Below are 24,747 nucleotides of genomic sequence, written 5' to 3'. Positions count from 1 at the left end.
GTGTTAGATAGCAGGTGACATATAGGACAGGTGTTAGAGAGCAGGTGACATATAGGACAGCAGGTGTTAGAGAGCAGGTGACATATAGGACAGGTGTTAGAAAGCAGGTGACATATAGGACAGGTGTTAGAGAGCAGGTGACATATAGGACAAGTGTTAGAAAGCAGGTGACAAATAGGACAGGTGTTAGAGAGCAGGTGACATATAGGACAGGTGTTAGAGAGCAGAGCAGGTGACATATAGGACAAGTGTTAGATAGCAGGTGACATATAGGACAGGTGTTAGAGAGCAGGTGACGTATAGGACAGGTGTTAGAGAGCAGGTGACATATAGGACAGGTGTTAGAGGGCAGGTGACATATAGGACAGGTATTAGAGAGCAGGTGACATATAGGACAGGTGTTAGAAAGCAGGTGACATATAGGACAGGTGTTAGAAAGCAGGTGACGTGTAGGACAGGTGTTAGAGAGCAGGTGACATATAGGACATGTGTTAGAGAGCAGGTGACATATAAGACAGGTGTTAGAGTGCAGGTGACGTATAGGACAGGTGTTAGATAGCAGGTGACATATAGGACAGGTGTTAGAGAGCAGGTGACATATAGGACAGGTGTTAGAAAGCAGGTGACATATAGGACAGGTGTTAGAGAGCAGGTGACATATAGGACAGGTGTTAGAGAGCAGGTGACATATAGGACAGGTGTTAGAGAGCAGGTGACATATAGGACAGGTGTTAGAAAGCAGGTGACAAATAGGACAGGTGTTAGAGAGCAGGTGACATATAGGACAGGTGTTAGATAGCAGGTGACATATAGGACAGGTGTTAGATAGCAGGTGACATATAGGACAGCAGGTGTTAGAGAGCAGGTGACATATAGGACAGGTGTTAGATAGCAGGTGACATATAGGACAGGTGTTAGAGAGCAGGTGACATATAGGACAGGTGTTAGATAGCAGGTGACATATAGGACAGCAGGTGTTAGAAAGCAGGTGACATATAGGACAGGTGTTAGATAGCAGGTGACATATAGGACAGGTGTTAGATAGCAGGTGACATATAGGACAGGTGTTAGAGAGCAGATGACATATAGGACAGGTGTTAGAGAGCAGATGACATATAGGACAGTTGTTAGAGAGCAGGTGACATATAGGACAGGTGTTAGATAGCAGGTGACATATAGGACAGGTGTTAGATAGCAGGTGACATATAGGACAGGTGTTGGAGAGCAGGTGACATATAGGACAGGTGTTAGAGAGCAGGTGACGTATAGGACAGGTGTTAGAGAGCAGGTGACATATAGGACACATGTTAGAGCACAGGTGACATACATATAGGACAGGTGTTAGAGAGCAGGTGACATATAGGACAGGTGTTAGAGAGCAAGTGACATATAGGACAGGTGTTAGAAAGCAGGTGACATATAGGACAGGTGTTAGAGAGCAGGTGACATATAGGACACATGTTTGGGAACTGGTGTCTTATAGGACAGGTGTTAGCGAGCAGGTGACATGCTCACCTGAAGCGGTCTAATAGGTAGAGCATCACTGCCACCACGTGGACCGACAGGCCGACTAAGAGCCACAAGGTGCTCTGGAATGGCTGCATGAACGAGTCCAAAGTGCTGCGGGGGATTTCCTGCACGCACACACACACACACACACACACACACACACACACACACACACACACACACGCACACACACAACGTTAATGACACGTGGCCAAGTCAGGTGACAGGCTGCACCTGCGCTCACCTTCTTAACGAGGATGGTGAGGCCCTGATACTTGAAGGGTTTGGAGAACTCGATGTACTGAGCGCGCTCGTTGTTGATGGTGAGGGGGGCCACGATCATGTCGGCCAGACCCCCCAGCAGCTCCCCCATCATGCCGTTCCACTCCTTCTTGTTACTGTTGTTCACCTGCGGGCGGGGGGGCGGAGTCTGGGTCAAAAGAGGCTTCTCACACCCTTTAAACGGGCTGGGGGAAGGGGGAGGGGTCATGTGACGCACAGTGTGGAGGACAAGATGGAGGAGGAGATGCATGGGATGCAGAGGTGGTCGTCATGGCAACAAGGGCGGTGGATGATTCGGGCCAGCTGGAGGAGAATGACATCCCGGTGCGACGCACGCAAACACGAGCGTCAGCCCATCAGCTGTCTTCCTTGCTCAGGTGCATGCTGGGAGTCCACTTACTCGCTCTTGGGTGCCAAATTTGCCGTCAGCCACCAGGTGAACCTCGTAGGTGAAGTTCATGTTCATGGCCAGCTTGATGAGAAGGTCGATGCAGAAACCATAGCAACACTGAGGAACTATCGGCTGCCCTGCAACACACACACACACACACACACACACACACACACACACACACATGCACACACACAGGTATGAGTGTTGTTGCGTTTGGACCAGTTGTTCCTCCCAGGGAATTCAAGTTGCTGGCCACTCCCAAGCTCTTTTATGACACTTAAAGCTGAGTAGAAGAACCACCAGAGACAGAATAGGCATTTTGTCATTTATTTCCAAAGCCTTGGAAATAGAATGAGACCAGTCCAGCATAGAACATTCAATCGCGCAGCTAAGATGGTCTGATCTAAAATATGGAAGCCTTCTCTTCTATAAAGTGTCTCTCCCTCCCACCCTCGTTGTCTTGTCTCTCTTTCCAGCTCAAACACATGCCCATTGTCCTCCTCAGCTGGACACAGGAACAGATAAGGAAACGGAGTATCTGTCCTCCTTACATTCCTAAAGTGAAGGTTAGCACATAGTACTTGCAGACAATTAAAAGAACACTAGCTGTTTTGTACTATGACTATGGTTTAAAAGAAGTAACACACAAACATGGATACATCTAATTATCTGCCTCCGTCAGTGTACGCAGGTCACACCTGGTGAGCCGCTCAGTCTCACCTGGGATAGTCCCGTTGGGTCCGGTACAGATGACCTTCTTGATGAGCACGCCATTAACCGAGTACTCCTCCTTGCATGTGCCGTCATTCTTTGTTGGTTTGACGTACACAAAGGGCTCCTGGTGGATGGTCACAATCTACACACACACACACACACACACGTACACACACCCACACACACACACACACACACACACACACACACACATGTACACACACACACACACACACACACACACTGGTTATCATGTGGAATGGGGAGCAAGTAAAGGTAAAAAGGTGTAAAATGTCCACTGGCCAGTTAGCTCATACACGTCTTTAAATCTCTGGATTGATGAAGTAATGTGCTGATCATTCTTACTGGGGATTAGGGGGAAAAACACTTCATATGGTTCTTGGGGACCACATTTAAATCATTTTGCATCACTCACACACAACTGTGTACGTGACTACTGAGGACCATTTAAAAGAAAAAAAAAATTCAAATGACTTAAACATGTTTTATGGGCCAAAGCTTAAAAATCACTTGGGCATCTTCAGAATGAATCTGACTATCATTTAAAAAGGTTTCCCTTTAGGGGACCTGTTTTTTTGTCCCCATACTGTCAGAGGTCCCCTCAAGGTGACTGTGTAAACAGAGCCATGTCCCCATTAAGCATACTTGCCAACCTTGAGACCTCCGATTTCGGGAGGTGGGGGGAGGAGAGTGGGGGTGGGCGTGGTCGGGGTGGGACGGGGGTGTGGTTGGGGGCGTGGCTAAAAGGGGAGCAGTATATTTACAGAATACTTGACGTTCAGTGAATTCTAGCTATATATATATATATATATATATATATATATATATATATATATATATATATATATATATATATATGTATATATATATATTTATTTTATTATATATATATTTTATTATATATATATATATATATATATATATATATATATATATATATATATATATATATATGTAAAATAAATACTTGAATTTCAGTGTTCATTTATTTACACATATACACACACTAGAGATGCGCGGACAGGCAATTATTTCATCCGCAACCGCATCAGAAAGTCGTCAACCATCCGCAATCCACCCGATCTAACATTTGATCAGAACCGCATCCGCCCGCCATCCGCCCGTTGTTATATATATCTAATATAGACGATGCAAGGCATTAGTGAGGTTATAAAGCTTTTGCCTGTTAAAGAAAGGAGACTGATCCAATGCAGCACAGACATTTGCGTGCCATGCTGTCACGACCCAGACGCACACCAGTGCGCAATCATATGGGAGCCGCGCTGAGCGCACCTCCAAGCGCGTCTCGCTGCCGGCGACGGCCGGGTATATGGGCCCGACGCTCCAGCGCCATCCATTTTCAGGGCTAGTTGATTCGGCAGGTGGGTTGTTACACACTCCTTAGCGGGTTCCAACTTCCATGGCCACCGTCCTAGCTGCTGTCTATATCAACCAGGGTGAGCCCCACCCCTTTCGTGAGCGCACTGCGCGCGGAGTGACCCCTGTTATGCGCCCCCGGCAACAGGGGTGGCGGGCAGGTAAGCTGCGCGGGCGGAGCGCGCGGAGTGACCCCTGTTACGAGCAGGTAAGCTGCTTACCTGCTGCGCGTGACGCCGGCCGCGGCGAAGGCGGACGAGGCGGGGTGTCGGTGCGGTGGGCGCGGTGGTGACCCTGGACGTGCGTCGGGCCCTTCTCGCGGATCGCCTCAGCTACGGCTCCCGGTGGGGCCCTCTCGGGGGAAGGGGCCTCGGTTCCGGACCCCGGCGAGGCGTCCCTTCTCCGCTCCGTAAAAGTGTCCATCTCTTTTTCTTTTTTTTTTCTTCTGTTGTGGCATATGCTGCAGGTGCCTGCTGGTTTTTCGTATGTGGGTAACAACATTTAACTATGTATATATATTTACCAATTGGTTTAACTGCCACCCGCCTGAATCTATTTAAAATCTAATTTTTTTTACTAATTTGAACCACCCGACCCGACCCGACCCGCGGATAAAATCTAATTTTTTTTTATTTCATCCGCCCGATCCGCGGATAATCCGCGGACTCCGCGGTTGTGCCCGCAAACCGCGCATCTCTAACACACACATAACACTCATCTACTCATTGTTGAGTTAAGGGTTGAATTGTCCATCCTTGTTCTATTCTCTGTCACTATTTTTCTAACCATGCTGAACTCTGATGATGCATTGATGTGTGGCACGCACAAAAGTGCTTGCTTTCATCAAATGCACTAGATGGCAGTATTGTCCTGTTTAAGAGTGTCACAACATTGCTGTTTACGGCAGACGAACTGCTTTACGGTATACAAAAACGTGACTGCTGTTGTTGTGTGTTGTTGCCGCGCTGGGAGGACGTTAATGAAACTGCCTAACAATAAACACACATAAGAAACCAAGAACTCGCCCTCCATCATTCTATAGTTATAACGTGATTGGGCAGGTACGCTTTTTTATATTGTGGAGGACCTGAGTCCGCCTGAATTTCGGGAGATTTTCGGGAGAAAATTTGTCCCGGGAGGTTTTCGGGAGAGGCGCTGAATTTCGGGAGTCTCCCGGAAAATCCGGGAGGGTTGGCAAGTATGCCATTAAGTAAGCATTGCCAGAACACACACACACACACACACACACTCCATTTACATTGCCAGAACACACACGCACATGTACACACATGTACACACATGTACACACACGTGTACAGTTCCAGCATTGTGACACAATAGCATTGTCACAGTTGTGTTGCCTACCTTCAGCTTGGTTGACATCTGATAACCTACTGGCCTCTCTGTCTCCCCACCAGGCCAGATGATCTTCTTCTGGGGGTTCATCACCACCTGACACACACACACACACACACACACACACACACACACACACACACACACACACACACACACACACACCCAACAAAAGTTAATACAGCGCTTATGACACATCATGAATAGAGTTAGTACATGTTGTCGTGTTTGTGATGTTTCATTTGCAAGTGTCATGTTAGTTAGCAAGTAGGATTGTTAGTTAGCATGTATGGTTGATTGTCAGCAGGAATGAGTGTCAGTTTTCAAGTATGTCGGAGGCAGATATTTACATATATCCGAATTTAAGTGTTAGTTCTTTTTATTTCATAATCATATTACAAAACAGCTCGTGTTTTTCTTCCAAATGTGGTCTTTTGGTTGTCTGCAAAAACTGTGTGCTTAACCTTGAATGAGGAATGTTAGAGAGAGATAATGGACATTTGTTTTGGCTAGAGACACAGGACTGCCAGGGACTTAAGAGGGGAGAGGGTGTTTTCGGGGAGAGAGAACATCTTAGCGGGGCGATCCGAATGTTCTATGCTGTCTCTGTCAATGTATATATGCAAAGCTTTGCAAATATATTACAAAATACCTATTCTGTCTCTGGTGATTTTTCAACTCAGCTTTAAGTGTCGTAAAGAGCTTGGGAGCGACTTGTGACTTGAATTCCCTGGGAGGAACAACTGGTCCAAACGCAACAGCATGTACCATTTTTGATGGTAGTCTGTAATGACAGGGTCTCTGTCATTACAGACTACATCAAATTCTGCATCAGCTCCACAATACCAACCAAAACAATAAATATTTATCCCAACTCCAAACCATGGATTACCCCACAATTAAAAAAGAGCCTGAGGGAAAAACATAAATCCTTCAAGCAACAGGACTGGGCCAGCCTCAAGGCAAAAAATAGGAATTTAAAAAACGAAGTATTTAAAGCAAAACTGAAGTACAAAAACAAACTGGCAACCGAATCCAGCAACATGAACACCAAGCAGGCCTTTCAGAAGGTGAAAACCCTGACAGGATGCCAAACAAAAACATCATGCACTGTCAGTGACCCAGAATCCCTCTCTAAAGACCTCAACACATTTTTTTTACACGTTTTGATCATTTGGACTTCTCACCAATGTGTCAGGACCTGCTGAGAGCCCTCCCACCACCAGACCCCGAGGAACCGGCCCGCTTCACAGAGGAGGAAGTACAGCGCCAGCTGAGCCGCTGCAAGCCAGGCAAGGCACCGGGGCCCGATGGCATTCCAGCCAGGGTGATCAGGGACTGTGCCATAGAGCTCTCCCCTATCCTACACTCACTCTTCTGTCAATGCAACAATACCTACACTGTGGAAAACTGCAACCATCATCCCAGTACCGAAGAAATCCAGACCCACAGAACTCAACCATAATTATGAAGTGCTTGGAGAAACTGCTGCTCTACATCATCCTTCCAGTTGTCACCCCACACCTGGACCCCCTCCAATTTGCCTACAGGGCCAGGAGGGGCACAGAGGATGCTGTGGCCTGCCTGCTGCATCTCCTCCTCCAGCATCTGGACTCCCCAGGCAACTTTGCCAGGATCCTCTTTGTGGACTTCAGCTCAGCCTTCAACTCCCTACAGAAGCATCTACTGATCCGGAAACTACACCAGCTCAACATCCCCCCTCAGCTGATCCACCTCACCCACAACGTCCTCACCGACCGACTGCAAGCAGTAAGGGTGGGCTCAAACACATCCCCGATGCTTACCATCAACACCGGGGTCCCACAGGGATGTGTGTTGAGCCCTTTCCTGTACACACTCTACACCAATGACTGCCGTAGCATCTCACCCACCACAACATACTTAAAATACTCAGATGATGCACTCCTCTCCAACAGTCAATCCATCCTGGACTATCATAACACAGTCAAACATTTCACAGAGTCATGCACAGAAGAAATATGGTTCAACCCCCCCTCACCTCAGCACCCCATCATCATAAACACACAAACAGTTCAAACAGTTGAGACTTTTAAATACCTGGGCGTAACCTTGGACAATAAACTCACCTTTGATCAGCACACCACGGACATTCAAAAAAGAAGTCAACAAAGACTGTCAGCCATCCGTAAACTTAAAGGACTATACGTTGCACCTCACCTCCCGTTGTTACTTTACCAAAGCATTGTTCAAGGCATCCTTCTGTACTGTTCCACATGTTTTTTCACCATGCTTACTGGAACCAACCGGACCAAACTCACACGCATTACAAACATAGCGGCTAAAATCATCCCAACATTTCAGATTTAAACCACAGGTCCAGCATTCGACTGGCAAACACGATAGTCCAGGATATCACTCACCCACTACACCAATACATCATCCCACTGCCATCAGGGCGCAGGTACGGAACCATCAAATTCCGGAGGGCCCGCCTCAGGAAAAGCCTGATCCCTGCAGCTATAGCCGCCCTTAACAGCAGGCCCGGCCGACCTGTCTGACAAGCCTGTAAATGTGTGTTGGTCATGTATGATGTCTTTTTCTTATTTTTGTTTCGTGATGTGTGATGTCTATTGTTCAAATGTACGGCAGTGAAAATGAATTTCCCCAACGGGGACCAATAAATCTAAATCTAAATCTAAAATGTATGATTGTTAGCAGGTATGATTGTTAGTTAGCAGGTACGATTGTTAGCAGGTATGATTGTTAGTTAGCAGGTATGATTGTTAGCAAGTATGATTGTTAGTTAGCAGGTATGATTGTTAGCAGGTATGATTGTTAGTTAGCAGGTATGATTGTTAGCAGGTATGATTGTTAGTTAGCATGTACGATTGTTAGTTAGCATGTACGATTGTTAGTTAGCATGTACGATTGTTAGTTAGCATATATGGTTGATTGTCAGCAGGAATGAGTATCAGTTTTCAGGTATGATTGTTAGTTAGCATGTACGATTGTTAGCAGGTATGATTGTTAGTTAGCAGGTACGATTGTTAGCAGGTATGATTATTAGTTAGCAGGAACGATTGTTAGCAGGTATGATTGTTAGTTAGCAGGTACGATTGTTAGCAGGTATGATTGTTAGTTAGCAGGTACGATTGTTAGCAAGTATGATTGTTAGTTAGCAGGTACAATTGTTAGCAGGTATGATTGTTAGTTAGCAGGTACGATTATTAGCAAGTATGATTGTTAGTTAGCAGGAACGATTGTTAGCAGGTATGATTGTTAGTTAGCAGGTACGATTGTTAGCAGGTATGATTGTTAGTTAGCAGGTACGATTGTTAGCAGGTATGATTGTTAGTTAGCAGGTACGATTGTTAGCAGGTATGATTGTTAGCAGGTATGATTGTTAGTTAGCAGGTATGATTGTTAGCAAGTATGATTGTTAGTTAGCAGGAACGATTGTTAGCAGGTATGATTATTAGTTAGCAGGTATGATTGTTAGTTAGCAGGAACGATTGTTAACAGGTATGATTATTAGTTAGCAGGTATGATTGTTAGCAGGTATGATTGTTAGCAGGTATGATTGTTAGTTAGCATGTACGATTGTTAGTTAGCATATATGGTTGATTATCAGCAGGAATGAGTGTCAGTTTTCAGGTATGATTGTTAGTTAGCAGGTATGATTGTTAGCAGGTATGATTGTTAGCAGGTATGATTGTTAGTTAGCATGTACGATTGCTAGTTAGCATGTACGATTGTTAGTTAGCATGTACAATTGTTAGTTAGCAGGTACGATTGTTAGCAAGTATGATTGTTAGTTAGCAGGAACGATTGTTAGCAGGTATGATTGTTAGTTAGCAGGTACGATTGTTAGCAGGTATGATTGTTAGTTAGCAGGTACGATTGTTAGCGGGTACGATTGTTAGCAGGTATGATTGTTAGTTAGCAGGTACGATTGTTAGCAAGTATGATTGTTAGTTAGCAGGAACGATTGTTAGCAAGTATGATTGTTAGTTAGCAGGAACGATTGTTAGCAGGTATGATTATTAGTTAGCAGGTATCATTGTTAGTTAGCAGGTATGATTGTTAGCAGGTATGATTGTTAGTTAGCATGTACCATTGTTAGTTAGCTTGTACGATTGTTAGTTAGCATATATGGTTGATTGTCAGCAGGAATGAGTGTCAGTTTTCAGGTATGATTGTTAGTTAGCAGGTATGATTGTTAGCAGGTATGATTGTTAGTTAGCATGTACGATTGTTAGTTAGCATGTACGATTGTTTGTTAGCATGTATGGTTGATTGCCAGCAGGAATGAGTGTCAGTTTTCAGGTATGATTGTTAGCTAACATGTACGATTGTTAGCATGTATGATTGTTGGTTAGCAGGTGTGATTGTTGGTTAGCAGGTGTGATTACTTGTGATCCGTTGAAGACTCCGACAGGGACGAGGCGTCCAGGTTTCTGCAGGTAGTTGAGGATGCTATAGGTAGCGAAGCGACGGTCGCCATCGTCGTTAAACTCGATTCGTCCAGTCAGGCCGTCAGGATACTTTGACGCCATCAGCACCCTGACAGCCAATCACACGCCAGCAACATGTTGACCAAGTCAGGTGACTTCCAAGGCGGCGTACCTTTTGAAGAGGGGCCCCGTCCTCCAGATGTTGGTGTTTCCTACGCAGCCCCGTGGTGGCTCCGTGATGTTCTCCTTCTCCAAGAGCTCCTGTAGCGACTGTGCCACCACCGCCACGGCGTCCATGATGTGGGCCGACTCGTTCTTACCGTTAATCAGCTGCAGACCTAGCAGGCCTGCATGCAGCCGCGCACGCACACACACACACACACATATTACACACCCGTCCTCGCCATCCTTAATTAAACACACCATCCTTAATTAAACACACCATCCTTCATTAACACTGCTGCATGCTGGGAGTTCACAGCCGTTTGGTCTACTTTGTCACACCAACATTACGTCTGCTGTTAGCATCCCTCACAGGAAACACCTGCTGAGTTGCTAACACTGTTAGCATCCCTCACAGGAAACACCTGCTGAGTTGCTAACACTGTTAGCATCCCTCACAGGAAACACCTGCCGAGTTGCTAACACTGTTAGCATCCCTCACAGGAAACACCTGCCGAGTTGCTAACACTGTTAGCATCCCTCACAGGAAACACCTGCTGAGTTGCTAACAGTGTTAGCATCCCTCACAGGAAACACCTGCCGAGTTGCTAATACTGTTAACATCCCTCACAGGAAACACCTGCCGAGTTGCTAACAGTGTTAGCATTGGCCACAGCAAACACCTGCTGAGTTGCTAACAGTGTTAGCATTGGTTACACAAACACCTGCTGAGTTGCCAACACTGTTAGCATCCCTCACAGGAAACACCTGCTGAGTTGCTAACAGTGTTAGCATCCCTCACAGGAAATACCTGCCGAGTTGCTAACAGTGTTAGCATTGGCCACAGCAAACACCTGCTGAGTTGCTAACAGTGTTAGCATCCCTCACAGGAAACACCTGCTGAGTTGCTAACAGTGTTAGCATCCCTCACAGGAAATACCTGCCGAGTTGCTAACAGTGTTAGCATTGGCCACAGCAAACACCTGCTGAGTTGCTAACAGTGTTAGCATCCCTCACAGGAAACACCTGCCGAGTTGCTAACAGTGTTAGCATTGGCCACAGCAAACACCTGCTGAGTTGCTAACAGTGTTAGCATCCCCCATGGAAAACACCTGCTGAGTTGCCAACACTGTTTGCATCCCTCACAGAAAACACATGGCGAATTGCTAACACTGTTAGCATCCCTCACAGGAAACACCTGCCGAGTTGCTAACATTGTTAGCATTGGCCACAGCAAACACATGCTGAGTTGCTAACAGTGTTAGCATTGGCCACAGCAAACACATGCTGAGTTGCTAACAGTGTTAGCATCCCCCATGGAAAGCATCTGCTGAGTTGCCAACACTGTTAGCATCACCCACAGAAAACACCTGCTCAGTTGCTAGCAGTGTTAGCATTGGCCACAGCAAACACCTGCTGAGTTGCTAACAGTGTTAGCATTGGCCACAGCAAACACCTGCTGAGTTGCTAGCAGTGTTAGCATCCCCCATGGAAAACACCTGCTGAGTTGCTAGCAGTGTTAGCATTGGCCACAGCAAACACATGCTGGGTTGCTAACAGTGTTAGCATCCCCCATGGAAAACATCTGCTGAGTTGCCAACACTGTTAGCATCACCCACAGAAAACACCTGCTGAGTTGCTAACAGTGTTAGCATTGGCCACAGCAAACACATGCTGAGTTGCTAACAGTGTTAGCATCCCCCATGGAAAACACCTGCTGAGTTGCCAACACTGTTAGCATCACCCACAGAAAATACCTGTTGAGTTGCTAACATTGTTAGCATTGGCCACAGCAAACACATGCTGAGTTGCTAACAGTGTTAGCATCCCCCATGGAAAGCATCTGCTGAGTTGCCAACACTGTTAGCATCACCCACAGAAAACACCTGCTCAGTTGCTAACAGTGTTAGCATTGGCCACAGCAAACACCTGCTGAGTTGCTAACAGTGTTAGCATTGGCCACAGCAAACACCTGCTGAGTTGCTAGCAGTGTTAGCATCCCCCATGGAAAACACCTGCTGAGTTGCTAGCAGTGTTAGCATTGGCCACAGCAAACACATGCTGAGTTGCTAACAGTGTTAGCATCCCCCATGGAAAACATCTGCTGAGTTGCCAACACTGTTAGCATCACCCACAGAAAACACCTGCTGAGTTGCTAACAGTGTTAGCATTGGCCACAGCAAACACATGCTGAGTTGCTAACAGTGTTAGCATCCCCCATGGAAAACACCTGCTGAGTTGCCAACACTGTTAGCATCACCCACAGAAAATACCTGTTGAGTTGCTAACATTGTTAGCATTGGCCACAGCAAACACATGCTGAGTTGCTAACAGTGTTAGCATCCCCCATGGAAAACATCTGCTGAGTTGCCAACACTGTTAGCATCACCCACAGAAAACACCTGCTGAGTTGCTAACAGTGTTAGTATTGGCCACAGCAAACACCTGCTGGGTTGCTAACACTGTTAGCATCCCTCACAGGAAACACCTGCCGAGTTGCTAACATTGTTAGCATTGGCCACAGCAAACACATGCCGAGTTGCTAACAGTGTTAGCATCCCCCACGGAAAACTTCTGCTGAGTTGCCAACACTGTTAGCATCCCTCACAGAAAACACCTGGCGAGTTGCTAACAGTGTTAGCATTGGCTACAGCAAACACCTGCTGAGTTGCTAGCAGTACTAGCATCCCCCACAGAAAACACCTGCTGAGTTGCTGACAGTGTTAGCATTGGCCACAGCAAACACATGCTGAGTTGCTAACAGTGTTAGCATTGGCCACAGCAAACACATGCTGAGTTGCTAACAGTGTTAGCATCCCCCATGGAAAACATCTGCTGAGTTGCCAACACTGTTAGCATCACCCACAGAAAACACCTGCTGGGTTGCTAACAGTGTTAGCATTGGCCACAGCAAACACATGCTGAGTTGCTAACACTGTTAGCATCCCTCACAGGAAACACCTGCCGAGTTGCTAACATTGTTAGCATTGGCCACATCAAACACATGCCGAGTTGCTAACAGTGTTAGCATCCCCCACGGAAAACCTCTGCTGAGTTGCCAACACTGTTAGCATCCCTCACAGAAAACACCTGGCGAGTTGCTAACAGTGTTAGCATTGGCTACAGCAAACACATGCTGAGTTGCTAACAGTGTTAGCATTGGCCATAAAAAAAACCTATGTTGAGTTGCTAACAGTGTTAGCATTGGCCATAAAAAAAAACAATGTTGAGTTGCTAACAGTGTTAGCATTGGCCATAAAAAAACCTATGTTGAGTTGCTAACAGTGTTAGCATTGGCCATAAAAAAAACTCTATGTTGAGTTGCTAACAGTGTTAGCATTGGCCATAAAAAAAACCTATGTTGAGTTGCTAACAGTGTTAGCATTGGCCATAAAAAAACCCTATGTTGAGTTGCTAACAGTGTTAGCATTGGCCATAAAAAAAACCTATGTTGAGTTGCTAACAGTGTTAGCATTGGCCATAAAAAAAACCTATGTTGAGTTGCTAACAGTGTTAGCATTGGCCATAAAAAAAACTATGTTGAGTTGCTAACAGTGTTAGCATTGGCCATAAAAAAAACAACCCTATGTTGAGTTGCTAACAGTGTAAATGTGTTGTTGTTTGGTGTGCGACTGAAGAATGCTACCAATGCTAGCAGGAATTTGCTGAGCTAGCATGGATATTGTTCCTGGTGTGTCTGGTGACAAAAGTGTACATGTGACCCACAGCCTGGTGGGGAGGCTTTTAATGTGAAAGGGCAGGAAGCCAGAAACCTCCCGCAGACGCAAACGGCTGCGACGTCTGACGTGGAGTCACGTGACGTCACGTGACTCCACGTCAATGAGAGGGCGACCACGGACCACGGCGAGGGTCCGCGGGGATCAGCCAGCAGTCAGATGCTTGTTTGGAATGTTCGTGTGTGTGTGTGTGTGTGTGTGTGTGTGTGTGTCTGTGTGTGTGTGTGTGTTAAGTTAAAGTTAAAGTAGCAATGACTGTCACACACACACACTAGGTGTGGTGAAATGTGTCCTCTGCATTTGACCCATCCCCTTGATCAACCCCTGGGAGGTGAGGGGAGCAGTGAGCAGCAGGGGTGGCCGCGCCCGGGAATAATTTTTGATGATTTAACCCCCAATTCCCAGCCTTGATGCTGAGTGCCAAGCAGGGAGGTAATGGCTCCCATTTTTATAGTCTTTGGTATGAACTCACAACCTACCCATCTCAGGGCAGACACTCTAACCACTGAGTAGGTGACCGAGTGTTGTGTGTGTGTGTGTGTGTGTGTGTGTGTGTGTGTGTGTGTGTGTGTGTGTGTGTGTGTGTGTGTGTGTGTGTGAAGACCTCTGACTGTTGGCTAATCAGCTGATTGACTCCGCCCAAGCTGCAGTGGGCGGGGTCTGGCGAGCCAATAGCAGAATGTAAATAATCAAGCGTCTTACCAGTCAGTCCACCTCGCGTTAGCGTAGCGACATTAGCTGTCCGCCAACCCCCCCCCCCGCCCCCCGCCCTCTGCCCCCCCCAACATTACCCCCCCTGCCCCCCTGGCCGGCCAAACATGACAAGACGGGCGGCGTGAGGAAAGACGCTAAAGAAACAAACAAAAGATGTTAGCACATTGAAAGGCACACGCTAGCTAGTAGGGGTGCAAACATTCATCATTCGGGATGTAAATATAAAATATAAACGTAATATTTCTCATAACACACCACGGGTGTCCAAAGTTAAGCCTGGGGGCCATTTACGGCCCTCGGCTCGACCCTAATTAGCTTTGAAAGCGACAACACAGAGTTGTTAGCATGGTTGTGTTAGCATAGCATGTTAGCATAGCATCGTTTTAGCATTTTTAAGTGTCCAGATGCTTTCGTTTTTGTGTACGTGACCCTTACTGGGGAAAGTTTGGACACCCCTGGACATATAATGTACACATGATGTATAAAACACATACATTTTGCAAAAATATATTAACATTTTTAATTCAAATATATATAAATAATATATAAATATTATATATATATATATATATATATATATATATATATATATATATATATATATATATATATATATATATATATATAATATGTGATAATATAAAAACAATAAGTGTATATTAAATGTAAAATTTTAAACATACTTTGGGGACACCCTGTATAGTAAAATTTTTCAAATGCATTTAGGCACAAACATTGAAATAAATGTCCTTTTTTAGCATGCTGCTGTTAGCTTACTTAAATCAACTTAAATATATTTCTACTGCTTTATTTGTTTTCATTTTATTCCTTAATAGAAAAAAAAACTACTGTTAGCTTACTTTAAAAAAACTACTGTTAGCTTACTTAAATCAACTTAAATATATTTCTACTGCTTTATTTGTTTTCATTTTATTCCTTAATAGAAAAAAAACCTACTGTTAGCTTACTTTAAAAAAACTACTGTTAGCTTACTTAAAAAACTACTGTTAGCTTACTTAAAAAACTACTGTTAGCTTACTTAAATCAACTTAAATATATTTCTACTGCTTTATTTGTTTTCATTTGATCCCTTAAGAGAAAAAAAACTACTGTTAGCTTACTTTAAAAAAACTACTGTTAGCTTACTTAAAAAAACTACTATTAGCTTACTTTAAAAAAACTACTGTTAGCTTACTTAAATCAACTTAAATATATTTCTACTGCTTTATTTGTTTTCATTTGATCCCTTAAGAGAAAAAAAACTACTGTTAGCTTACTTTAAAAAAACTACTGTTAGCTTACTTAAAAAAACTACTATTAGCTTACTTTAAAAAAACTACTGTTAGCTTACTTAAATCAACTTAAATATATTTCTACTGCTTTATTTGTTTTCATTTTATTCCTTAATAGAAAAAAAATTACTGTTAGCTTACTTTAAAAAAACTACTGTTAGCTTACTTTAAAAAAAACTACTGTTAGCTTACTTAAATCAACTTAAATATAGTTCTACTGCTTTATTTGTTTTCATTTGATCCCTTAAGAGAAAAAAAACTACTGTTAGCTTACTTAAAAAAACTACTGTTAGCTTACTTAAAAAAACTACTATTAGCTTACTTTAAAAAAACTACTCTTAGCTTACTTAAATCAACTTAAATATATTTCTACTGCTTTATTTGTTTTCATTTTATCCCTTAAGAGAAAAAAAAAATACTGTTAGCTTACTTAAAAAACTACTGTTAGCTTACTTAAAAAACTACTATTAGCTTACTTTAAAAAAACTACTGTTAGCTTACTTAAATCAACTTAAATATATTTCTACTGCTTTATTTGTTTTCATTTGATCCCTTAAGAAAAAAAAAACTACTGTTAGCTTACTTAAATCAACTTAAATATATTTCTACTGCTTTATTTGTTTGCATTTGATCCCTTAAGAGAGAAAAAACTACTGTTAGCTTACTTAAAAAAACTACTGTTAGCTTACTTGAATCAACTTAAATATATTTCTTCTGCTTTATTTGTTTTCATTTGATCCCTTAAGAGAAAAAACCCCAATAGGAATCTGATATGCAATAAATCAAGATTAGCTTCCCTGCTGGATGCTAACTCAAGGGATGGATGTCAAAATGAATAGTTACACCCCAAGCAACAATACAACTTTTAAACATGGCGGACATGTTTAAACGTTCAACCACACGCCGCTAAGAAGCTAATTAGCGCTGACCGCCATTAGCTTCCTGCATCAAAGCCGACATGTTTCCATCAATGTTGTTGGACGCACAATGTCACACGTAACCGACGGCAACCACCCGCTACACAACTAGCAACATTTGTTGTTCTACTTTCATGCACAACATGTAACATTAGCACACCACACCAACACTTTAGGGAGCTCAGCCATGCCATCCACAGGCTAATCTAGCTAAATGCTAACCTTACACAGGCTAATGTAGCTGAATGCTAACCCTAAAGCTGTTTAACATCCACATGCTAATGTAGATGAATGCTAGCTTACTTAAAATTGTTAGCATCCATATGCTAATCTAGCTAAATGCTATCGCGAGAGCTGTTTAACATGCTACCCTCATGCTTACGTAGCTAAGTGCTAACCCAACTAACAACTGTTAGCATCCATATGCTAATGTAGCTAAATGCTGATTCTACAGATGTTTGCCTTTACATGTTAATGTAGAAAAACACTAACTCTAGCTGTTTAACATTTATATGCTGATGTCGTTAAGTACTCCAAACTCCACATGATAAAGGAGCTAAATGGAAACCCATTTTGTAACGGTTAACCACACGTTAGACGAGCTAAATGCTTAGCCGAGCTATAACTGTTGGCATCTACATGTTAAGGTAGCTAAATGCTAATCCTACAACTGTTAAACATCCACATGCTAATATGACTAAATGCTAACCATACAGCTATTTAACATGTTAAGTAGCTAAATGCTAATTCTACATATGTTTAACATTACATGCTAATGTAGGAAAATACTAACTCTGTAGCTGTTTAACATCTGTATGCTAATTACTAAACGCTAACCCTACAGTTATTCAACATGTTTAGTCGCTAAATGCTAATTCCACAGCTGTTCAACATTACATCCTAATGTAGCTAAGTAGTTACAACTGTTAGCGTCCACATTTCACATGCTAATGTGACTAAACGCTAACCTTACAGCTATTTAACATGTTTAATAGCTAAATGCTATATCTACAGATGTTTAACGTTACATGCTAATGCAGAAAAATACTAACTCTATAGCCGTTTAACATCCCTATGCTAATGACTAAGCGCTTACCCTACAGTTATTTAACATGCTAAGTAGCTAAATGCTAATTCTACATATGTTTAACATTACATGTTAATGTAGGAAAATATTAACTCTATCGCTATTTAACATCTGTATGCTAATGACTAAGCGCTAGCACTATAGTTATTTAACATGCTAAGTAGCTAAATGCTATCTCTACAGCTGTTTAACATTACATCCTAATGTAGCTAAGTAGTTACAGCTGTTAGCGTCCACATTCCACATGCTAATGTGTCTAAACGCTAACCTTACAGCTATTTAACATGTTAAGTAGCTAAATGCTAATTCTACAAATCTTTAACATTATATGCTAATGTAGGAAAATACTAACTCTATTGCCGTTTAAACATCTGCATGCTAATGACTAAGCGCTAACACGACAGTTATTTAACATGCTTAGTAGCTAAATGCTAATTCTACATATGATTAACATTACATGCTAATGTAGAAAAACGCAAACTCTATAGCCGTTTAACATTTATATGCTGATGACTACAACGCTAACACTACAGTTATTTAACATGCTAAGTAGCTAAATGATAATCTACATATGTTTAACATTACATGCTAATGTAGCTAAGCAGTTACAACTGTTAGCGTCCACATTCCACATGCTAATGTGTCTAAACGCTAACCTTACAGCTATTTAACATGTCAAGTAGCTAAATGCTAATTCGACAAATGTTTAACATTATATGCTAATGTAGGAAAATACTAACTCTATTGCCGTTTAAACATCTGTATGCTAATGACTAAGCGCTAACACTACAGTTATTTAACATGCTTAGTAGCTAAATGCTAATCCTACATATGTTTAACGTTACATGCTAATGTAGAAAAACGCAAACTCTATAGCCGTTTAATATTCATATGCTGATGACTACACGCTAACACTACAGTTATTTAACATGCTAAGTAGCTAAATGCTAACCTACATATGTTTAACATTACATGTTAATGTAGCTAAGTAGTTACAACTGTTCGCGTCCACATTCCACATGCTAATGTGTCTAAACGCTAACCTTACAGCTATTTAACATGTTAAGTAGCTAAATGCTAATTCTACAAATGTTTAACATTATATGCTAATGTAGGAAAATACTAACTCTATTGCCGTTTAAACATCTGTATGCTAATGACTAAGAGCTAACACTACAGTTATTTAACATGCTTAGTAGCTAAATGCTAATTCTACATATGTTTAACATTACATGCTAATGTAGAAAAACGCAAACTCTATAGCCATTTAACATTCATATGCTGATGACTACCACACTAACACTACAGTTATTTAACATGCTAAGTAGCTAAATGCTAATCTACATATGTTTAACATTACATGCTAATGTAGCTAAGCAGTTACAACTGTTCGCGTCCACATTCCACATGCTAATGTATCTAAACGCTAACCTTATAGCTATTTAACATGTTACGTAGCTAAATGCTAATTCTACAAATGTTTAACATTATATGCTAATGTAGGAAAATACTAACTCTATTGCCGTTTAAACATCTGTATGCTAATGACTAAGCGCTAACACTACAGTTATTTAACATGCTTAGTAGCTAAATGCTAATTCTACATATGTTTAACATTACATGCTAATGCAGAAAAACGCAAACTCTATAGCCGTTTAACATTCATATGCTGATGACTACACGCTAACACTACAGTTATTTAACATGCTAAGTAGCTAAATGCTAATCTATATATGTTTAACGTTACATGCTAATGTAGAAAAACGCAAACTCTATAGCCGTTTAACATTCATATGCTGATGACTACACGCTAACACTACAGTTATTTAACATGCTAAGTAGCTAAATGCTAATCTACATATGTTTAACATTACATGCTAATGTAGGAAAATACTAACTCTATTGCCGTTTAAACATCTGTATGCTAATGACTAAGCGCTAACACTACAGCTATTGAACATGTTAAGTAGCTAAATGCTAATTCTACATATGTTTAACATTACATGCTAATGACTAAGCGCTAACACTATAGCTATTGAACATGTTAAGTAGCTAAATGCTAATTCTACGGCTGTTTAACATTACATGCTAACGTAGCTAAGTACTTACAACTGTTAGCATTCACATTCCACATGCTAGTATAGCTATATGCAAACAACTGCTAGCATCTACATGCTAACGTAGCTAAATGCCATCCCTACTTACAACTGTTAGCATTCACTTGCTAAGGTAGCTAAATACTGTTAGCATTCACTTGCTAAGGTAGCTAAATACTGTTAGCATTCACTTGCTAAGGTAGCTAAATACCGTTAGCATCCACATGCTAAGGTAGCTAAATAATGTTAGCATTCACTTGCTAAGGTAGCTAAATACTGTTAGCATCCACATGCTAAGGTAGCTAAACTTGCTAAAGTAGCTAAATACAGTTAGCATCCACATGCTAATAATAATAAAGCTCTGCGCTGGCTAAAAAGAGGTTGAAACCGAAATGAAGGACTGGCTAATTGCTGGAAAGCGAGCGGTTTGACCTGAAGAGAAGGAGGAGTTAATAAGTATGATCTTCTCTCTGGTGTGGAGGTGTGGAGGTGTGGACAGACAGAAGCAGAGCGGAGGACAGACAGCCAGAAGAGAAGAAGGAGGAGGAAGAGAAGGAAGAGGCGGACGTACCGTCTGGAGCTTCACTCAAAGCCTTTCCGGTCATTTCTCTCTCGCCCACGATCCAAACGTACCCAGAGCCCGTCATGTTGAGATGTCGGGCCGCCTTGTAGACGCCCGCCGCTTCGTCCTCGCTGGCGGCACACAAACACACCTCGTCGTTAGCCGCCAGCGAGCTAATAGGGTTACCTACAGCCGTGGTCAAAAGTTGTAAAGGACATCATGTCATGGCGGTCTGGACTTTCACTGCAAAAACTAAGTAAGATGAAATACCTCAAATAAGGCTGATATTTGCTTATTTTCTGTCTGCAAAAAGTCAGTGTTCAAAAACAAGGGAAAAAAATACAAAAATGAGGGGTATTTTATTTGAACTAAGCAAAATTATCTGCCAATAGAACAAGAAAATTTGGCTTGTCAAGACTTTCCAAAACAAGTCAAATGACAATGAACCCAAAAATAGCTTCAAATAAGTACATACAGGTACTTATTTTAGAGCTTGAAGTGCTCTAAAACCTGCTGGTAGACGGCTGCGTTGACCCTGGATCTCAGGAAACAGAGTGGACCGACACCAGCAGATGACATGGCACCCCAAACCATCACTGATGGTGGAAACTTTACACTAGACTTCAGGCAACGTGGATCCTGTGCCTCTCCTGTCTTCCTCCAGACTCTGGGACCTCGATTTCCAAAGGAAATGCAAAATTTGCATGGTTGGGTGATGGTTTGGGGTGCCATGTCATCTGCTGGTGTCTTCCCAACGTGTCCTGGGTCTTCCCCGTGGCCTCCTACCGGTTGGACGTACCCTAAACACCTCCCTAGGGAGGCGTTCGGGTGGCATCCTGACCAGATGCCCGAACCACCTCATCTGGCTCCTCTCCATGTGGAGGAGCAGCGGCTTTACTTTGAGCTCCCCCCGGATGACAGAGCTTCTCACCCTATCTCTAAGGGAGAGACCCACCACCCGGCGGAGGAAACTCATTTGTACCCGCGATCTTGTTTTATCGGTCATAGCCCAAAGCTCATGACCATAGGTGAGGATGGGAATGTAGATAGACCGGTAAATTGAGAGCTTTGCCTTCCGGCTCAGCTCCTTATTCACCACAACGGATCGATACAGCGTCCGCATTACTGAAGACGCCGCACCGATCCGCCTGTCGATCTCACGATCCACTCTTCCCTCACTCGTGAACAAGACTCCGAGGTACTTGAACTCCTCCACTTGGGGCAAGATCTCCTCCCCAACCCGGAGATGGCACTCCACCCTTTTCCGGGCGAGAACCATGGACTCGGACTTGGAGGTGCTGATTCTCATCCCAGTCGCTTCACACTCGGCTGCGAACCGATCCAGCGAGAGCTGAAGATCCTGGCCAGATGAAGCCATCAGGACCACATCATCTGCAAATAGCAGAGACCTAATCCTGCAGCCACCAAACCAGATACCCTCAACGCCCTGACTGTGCCTAGAAATTCTGTCCATAAAGGTTATGAACAGAATCGGTGACAAAGGGCAGCCTTGGCGGAGTCCAACCCTCACTGGAAACGTGTCCGACTTACTGCCGGCAATGCGGACCAAGCTCTGACACTGATCATACAGGGAGCGAACAGCCACAATAAGACAGTCCGTTAGCCCATACTCTCTGAGCACTCCCCACAGGACTTCCCGAGGGACACGGTCGAATGCCTTCTCCAAGTCCACAAAGCACATGTAGACTGGTTGGGCAAACTCCCATGCACCCTCAAGGACCCTGCCGAGAGTATAGAGCTGGTCCACAGTTCCACGACCAGGACGAAAACCACACTGTTCCTCCTGAATCCGAGGTTCGACTATCCGGCGTAGCCTCCTCTCCAGTACACCTGAATAGACTTTACCGGGAAGGCTGAGGAGTGTGATCCCACGATAGTTGGAACACACCCTCCGGTTCCCCTTCTTAAAGAGAGGAACCACCACCCCGGTCTGCCAATCCAGAGGTACCGCCCCCGATGTCCACGCGATGTTGCAGAGTCTTGTCAACCAAGGCAGCCCCACAACATCCAGAGCCTTTTTGTGGTCAAAAAGTCAAGCAGAAGCTTGCCAGAAGCTTCTGGTTACCTCCAAAAATAAGAGTTGTAGAAATGATTGTAAAGTCAAGACAGCCATGACATGATGTTCTTTACAAGCGTATGTGGACTTTTGACCAGGACTGTAGCTCGCTGGCTGGCCAGGTGATGTGCGCCCACCTGGCAGAGAGGATGATGACCCGGGCCTCCAGGTCCTTGGCCTCCAGCAGCAGAGCCGTCAGGTTGGTGTCCTGGTTGAAGAGCAGGACCTTCTCGGCCTGGACGTCCCACACAGCACACATCATAGGACACATCGCGTTAGCTGGCGTACGCCCGCCCCTCCCGCCAACCACGCCCCCCCGACCATGCTCCCTCTTGCCCGAGTGGGGGGAGGCGGGACAAAAGTGGCACATGCAAGAGTCCAATCAACCAATCAGGGACGTGCATGTTGAGAGAGCGCTGATGCAACCGCAAATCAAAGAAAAGTCAAGAGTGGCGGGAAGTGGGGCAGAGGAGTAGGGGGCGGGGCTCCCGCCTAGCGGGCGGCGTCCATCAGACCCGGCGACCCGGCCCCCCCGCATGCAGCCCTCACGTGGGGGTGTGGTCTGTCCTTTTGCTAACATTCCCACGAGTCATGACAAAAGAAAAGGAAGATGGCGGCCACCATCTTGGATCTGAGTGGGCGGGGCCTGGCTTCCCCGGTTGGGCGGCGTGCACCGTGGTCGCGGCCATGCAACGTTTTTGATATACCTTTGGCGTTCTCCTGAAGTCAAAGTTGTGTTGGTCCACGTTTTCATAGTTCCTGATTTTAGTCTGATGATGGTCATGTGACACAGAGACAGAACGACACAACAGTCAGAGAACAACAAACAACCCTGCAAACACAGCACTGAGCCTGGCTCCGCCCACCCGACTGGCTCTGCCGCGTGAGCCTCTCAAGCGCCGCTTCAGTTAGCGTTTAGTCATCAGCATATAAATGTTAAACGGCGATAGAGTTAGCGTTTTTCTACGTTAGCATGTAATGTTAAACATCTGTAGGATTAGCATTTAGCTACTTAGCATGTTAAATAACTGTAGTGTTAGCGTTTAGTCATCAGCATATAAATGTTAAACAGCTATAGAGTTAGCGTTTTTCCACATTAGCATGTAATGTGAAACATCTGTAGAATTAGCATTTAGCTACTTAACATGTTGAATAACTGTAGTGTTAGCGTTTAGTCATCAGCATATAAATGTTAAACAGTTATAGAGTTAGCGTTTTTCCACGTTAGCATGTAATGTGAAACATCTGTAGAATTAGCATTTAGCTACTTAACATGTTGAATAACTGTAGTGTTAGCGTTTAGTCATCAGCATCTAAATGTTAAACAGCTATAGAGTTAGCGTGTTTCCACATTAGCATGTAATGTTAAACATCTGTAGGACTAGCATTTAGCTACTTAGCATGTTAAATAACTGTAGTGTTAGCGTTTAGTCATCAGCATATAAATGTTTAAACGACTATAGAGTTAGCATTTTTATACATTAGCATGTAATGTTAAACATCTGTAGAATTAGCATTTAGCTACGTAGCATGTTAAATAACTGTAGTGTTAGCGTTTAGTCATCAGCATATAAATGTTAAACAGCTATAGAGTTAGCGTTTTTCCACATTAGCATGTAATGTTAAACATCTGTAGACTTAGCATTTAGCTACTTAACATGTTAAATAACTGTAGTGTTAGCGTTTAGTCATCAGCATATAAATGTTAAACGGCTATAGAGTTAGCATTTTTCTACATTAGCATGTAATGTTAAACATCTGTAGAATTAACATTTAGCTACTTAACATGTTAAATAACTGTAGTGTTAGCGTTTAGTCATCAGCATATAAATGTTAAACGGCTATAGAGTTAGCATTTTTCTACATTAGCATGTAATGTTAAACATCTGTACAATTAACATTTAGCTACTTAGCATGTTAAATAACTGTAATGTTAGCGTTTAGTCATCAGCATATAAATGTTAAACGGCTATAGAGTTAGCGTTTTTCTACATTAGCATGTAATGTTAAACAT

At 43.3% G+C, this 24,747-nt stretch overlaps 1 protein-coding gene and 1 long non-coding RNA gene across 3 annotated transcripts in view; both read right to left on the bottom strand.

The window, feature by feature from the left end:
* Nucleotides 1–24,747, bottom strand: part of grin1b (glutamate receptor, ionotropic, N-methyl D-aspartate 1b) — a 53,206-nt gene that overhangs the window by 16,665 nt on the left and 11,794 nt on the right. The window contains exons 6-15 of one of the 2 annotated variants that reach the window (XM_061979997.2): nt 23,441–23,503; nt 22,871–22,968; nt 20,666–20,787; nt 10,262–10,436; nt 10,048–10,198; nt 5,663–5,749; nt 2,906–3,041; nt 2,192–2,319; nt 1,754–1,918; nt 1,516–1,634 (exon numbers count right to left, since the gene is read on the bottom strand). In XM_061979997.2, coding sequence (XP_061835981.2) covers nt 1,516–1,634; nt 1,754–1,918; nt 2,192–2,319; nt 2,906–3,041; nt 5,663–5,749; nt 10,048–10,198; nt 10,262–10,436; nt 20,666–20,787; nt 22,871–22,968; nt 23,441–23,503 — 1,244 coding nt within the window. The remainder of the gene's footprint in view (nt 1–1,515; nt 1,635–1,753; nt 1,919–2,191; nt 2,320–2,905; nt 3,042–5,662; nt 5,750–10,047; nt 10,199–10,261; nt 10,437–20,665; nt 20,788–22,870; nt 22,969–23,440; nt 23,504–24,747) is intronic. The other variant, XM_061979999.2, reaches the window with a different exon arrangement.
* Nucleotides 15,327–19,342, bottom strand: LOC140679609 (uncharacterized). Its single transcript, XR_012051012.1, has 3 exons — nt 16,471–19,342; nt 16,173–16,291; nt 15,327–15,989 (listed from the first exon to the last, which is right to left on the bottom strand). It is a non-coding gene; the product is annotated as an uncharacterized lncRNA (long non-coding RNA).

This window comes from Nerophis lumbriciformis, linkage group LG20 (assembly GCF_033978685.3).
Source record: "Nerophis lumbriciformis linkage group LG20, RoL_Nlum_v2.1, whole genome shotgun sequence".
NCBI classification, from domain to species: domain Eukaryota; kingdom Metazoa; phylum Chordata; class Actinopteri; order Syngnathiformes; family Syngnathidae; genus Nerophis; species Nerophis lumbriciformis.
The sequence above is the reverse complement of the archived record's forward strand: the minus strand, read 5'-3'. Positions and strand labels throughout refer to the sequence as shown.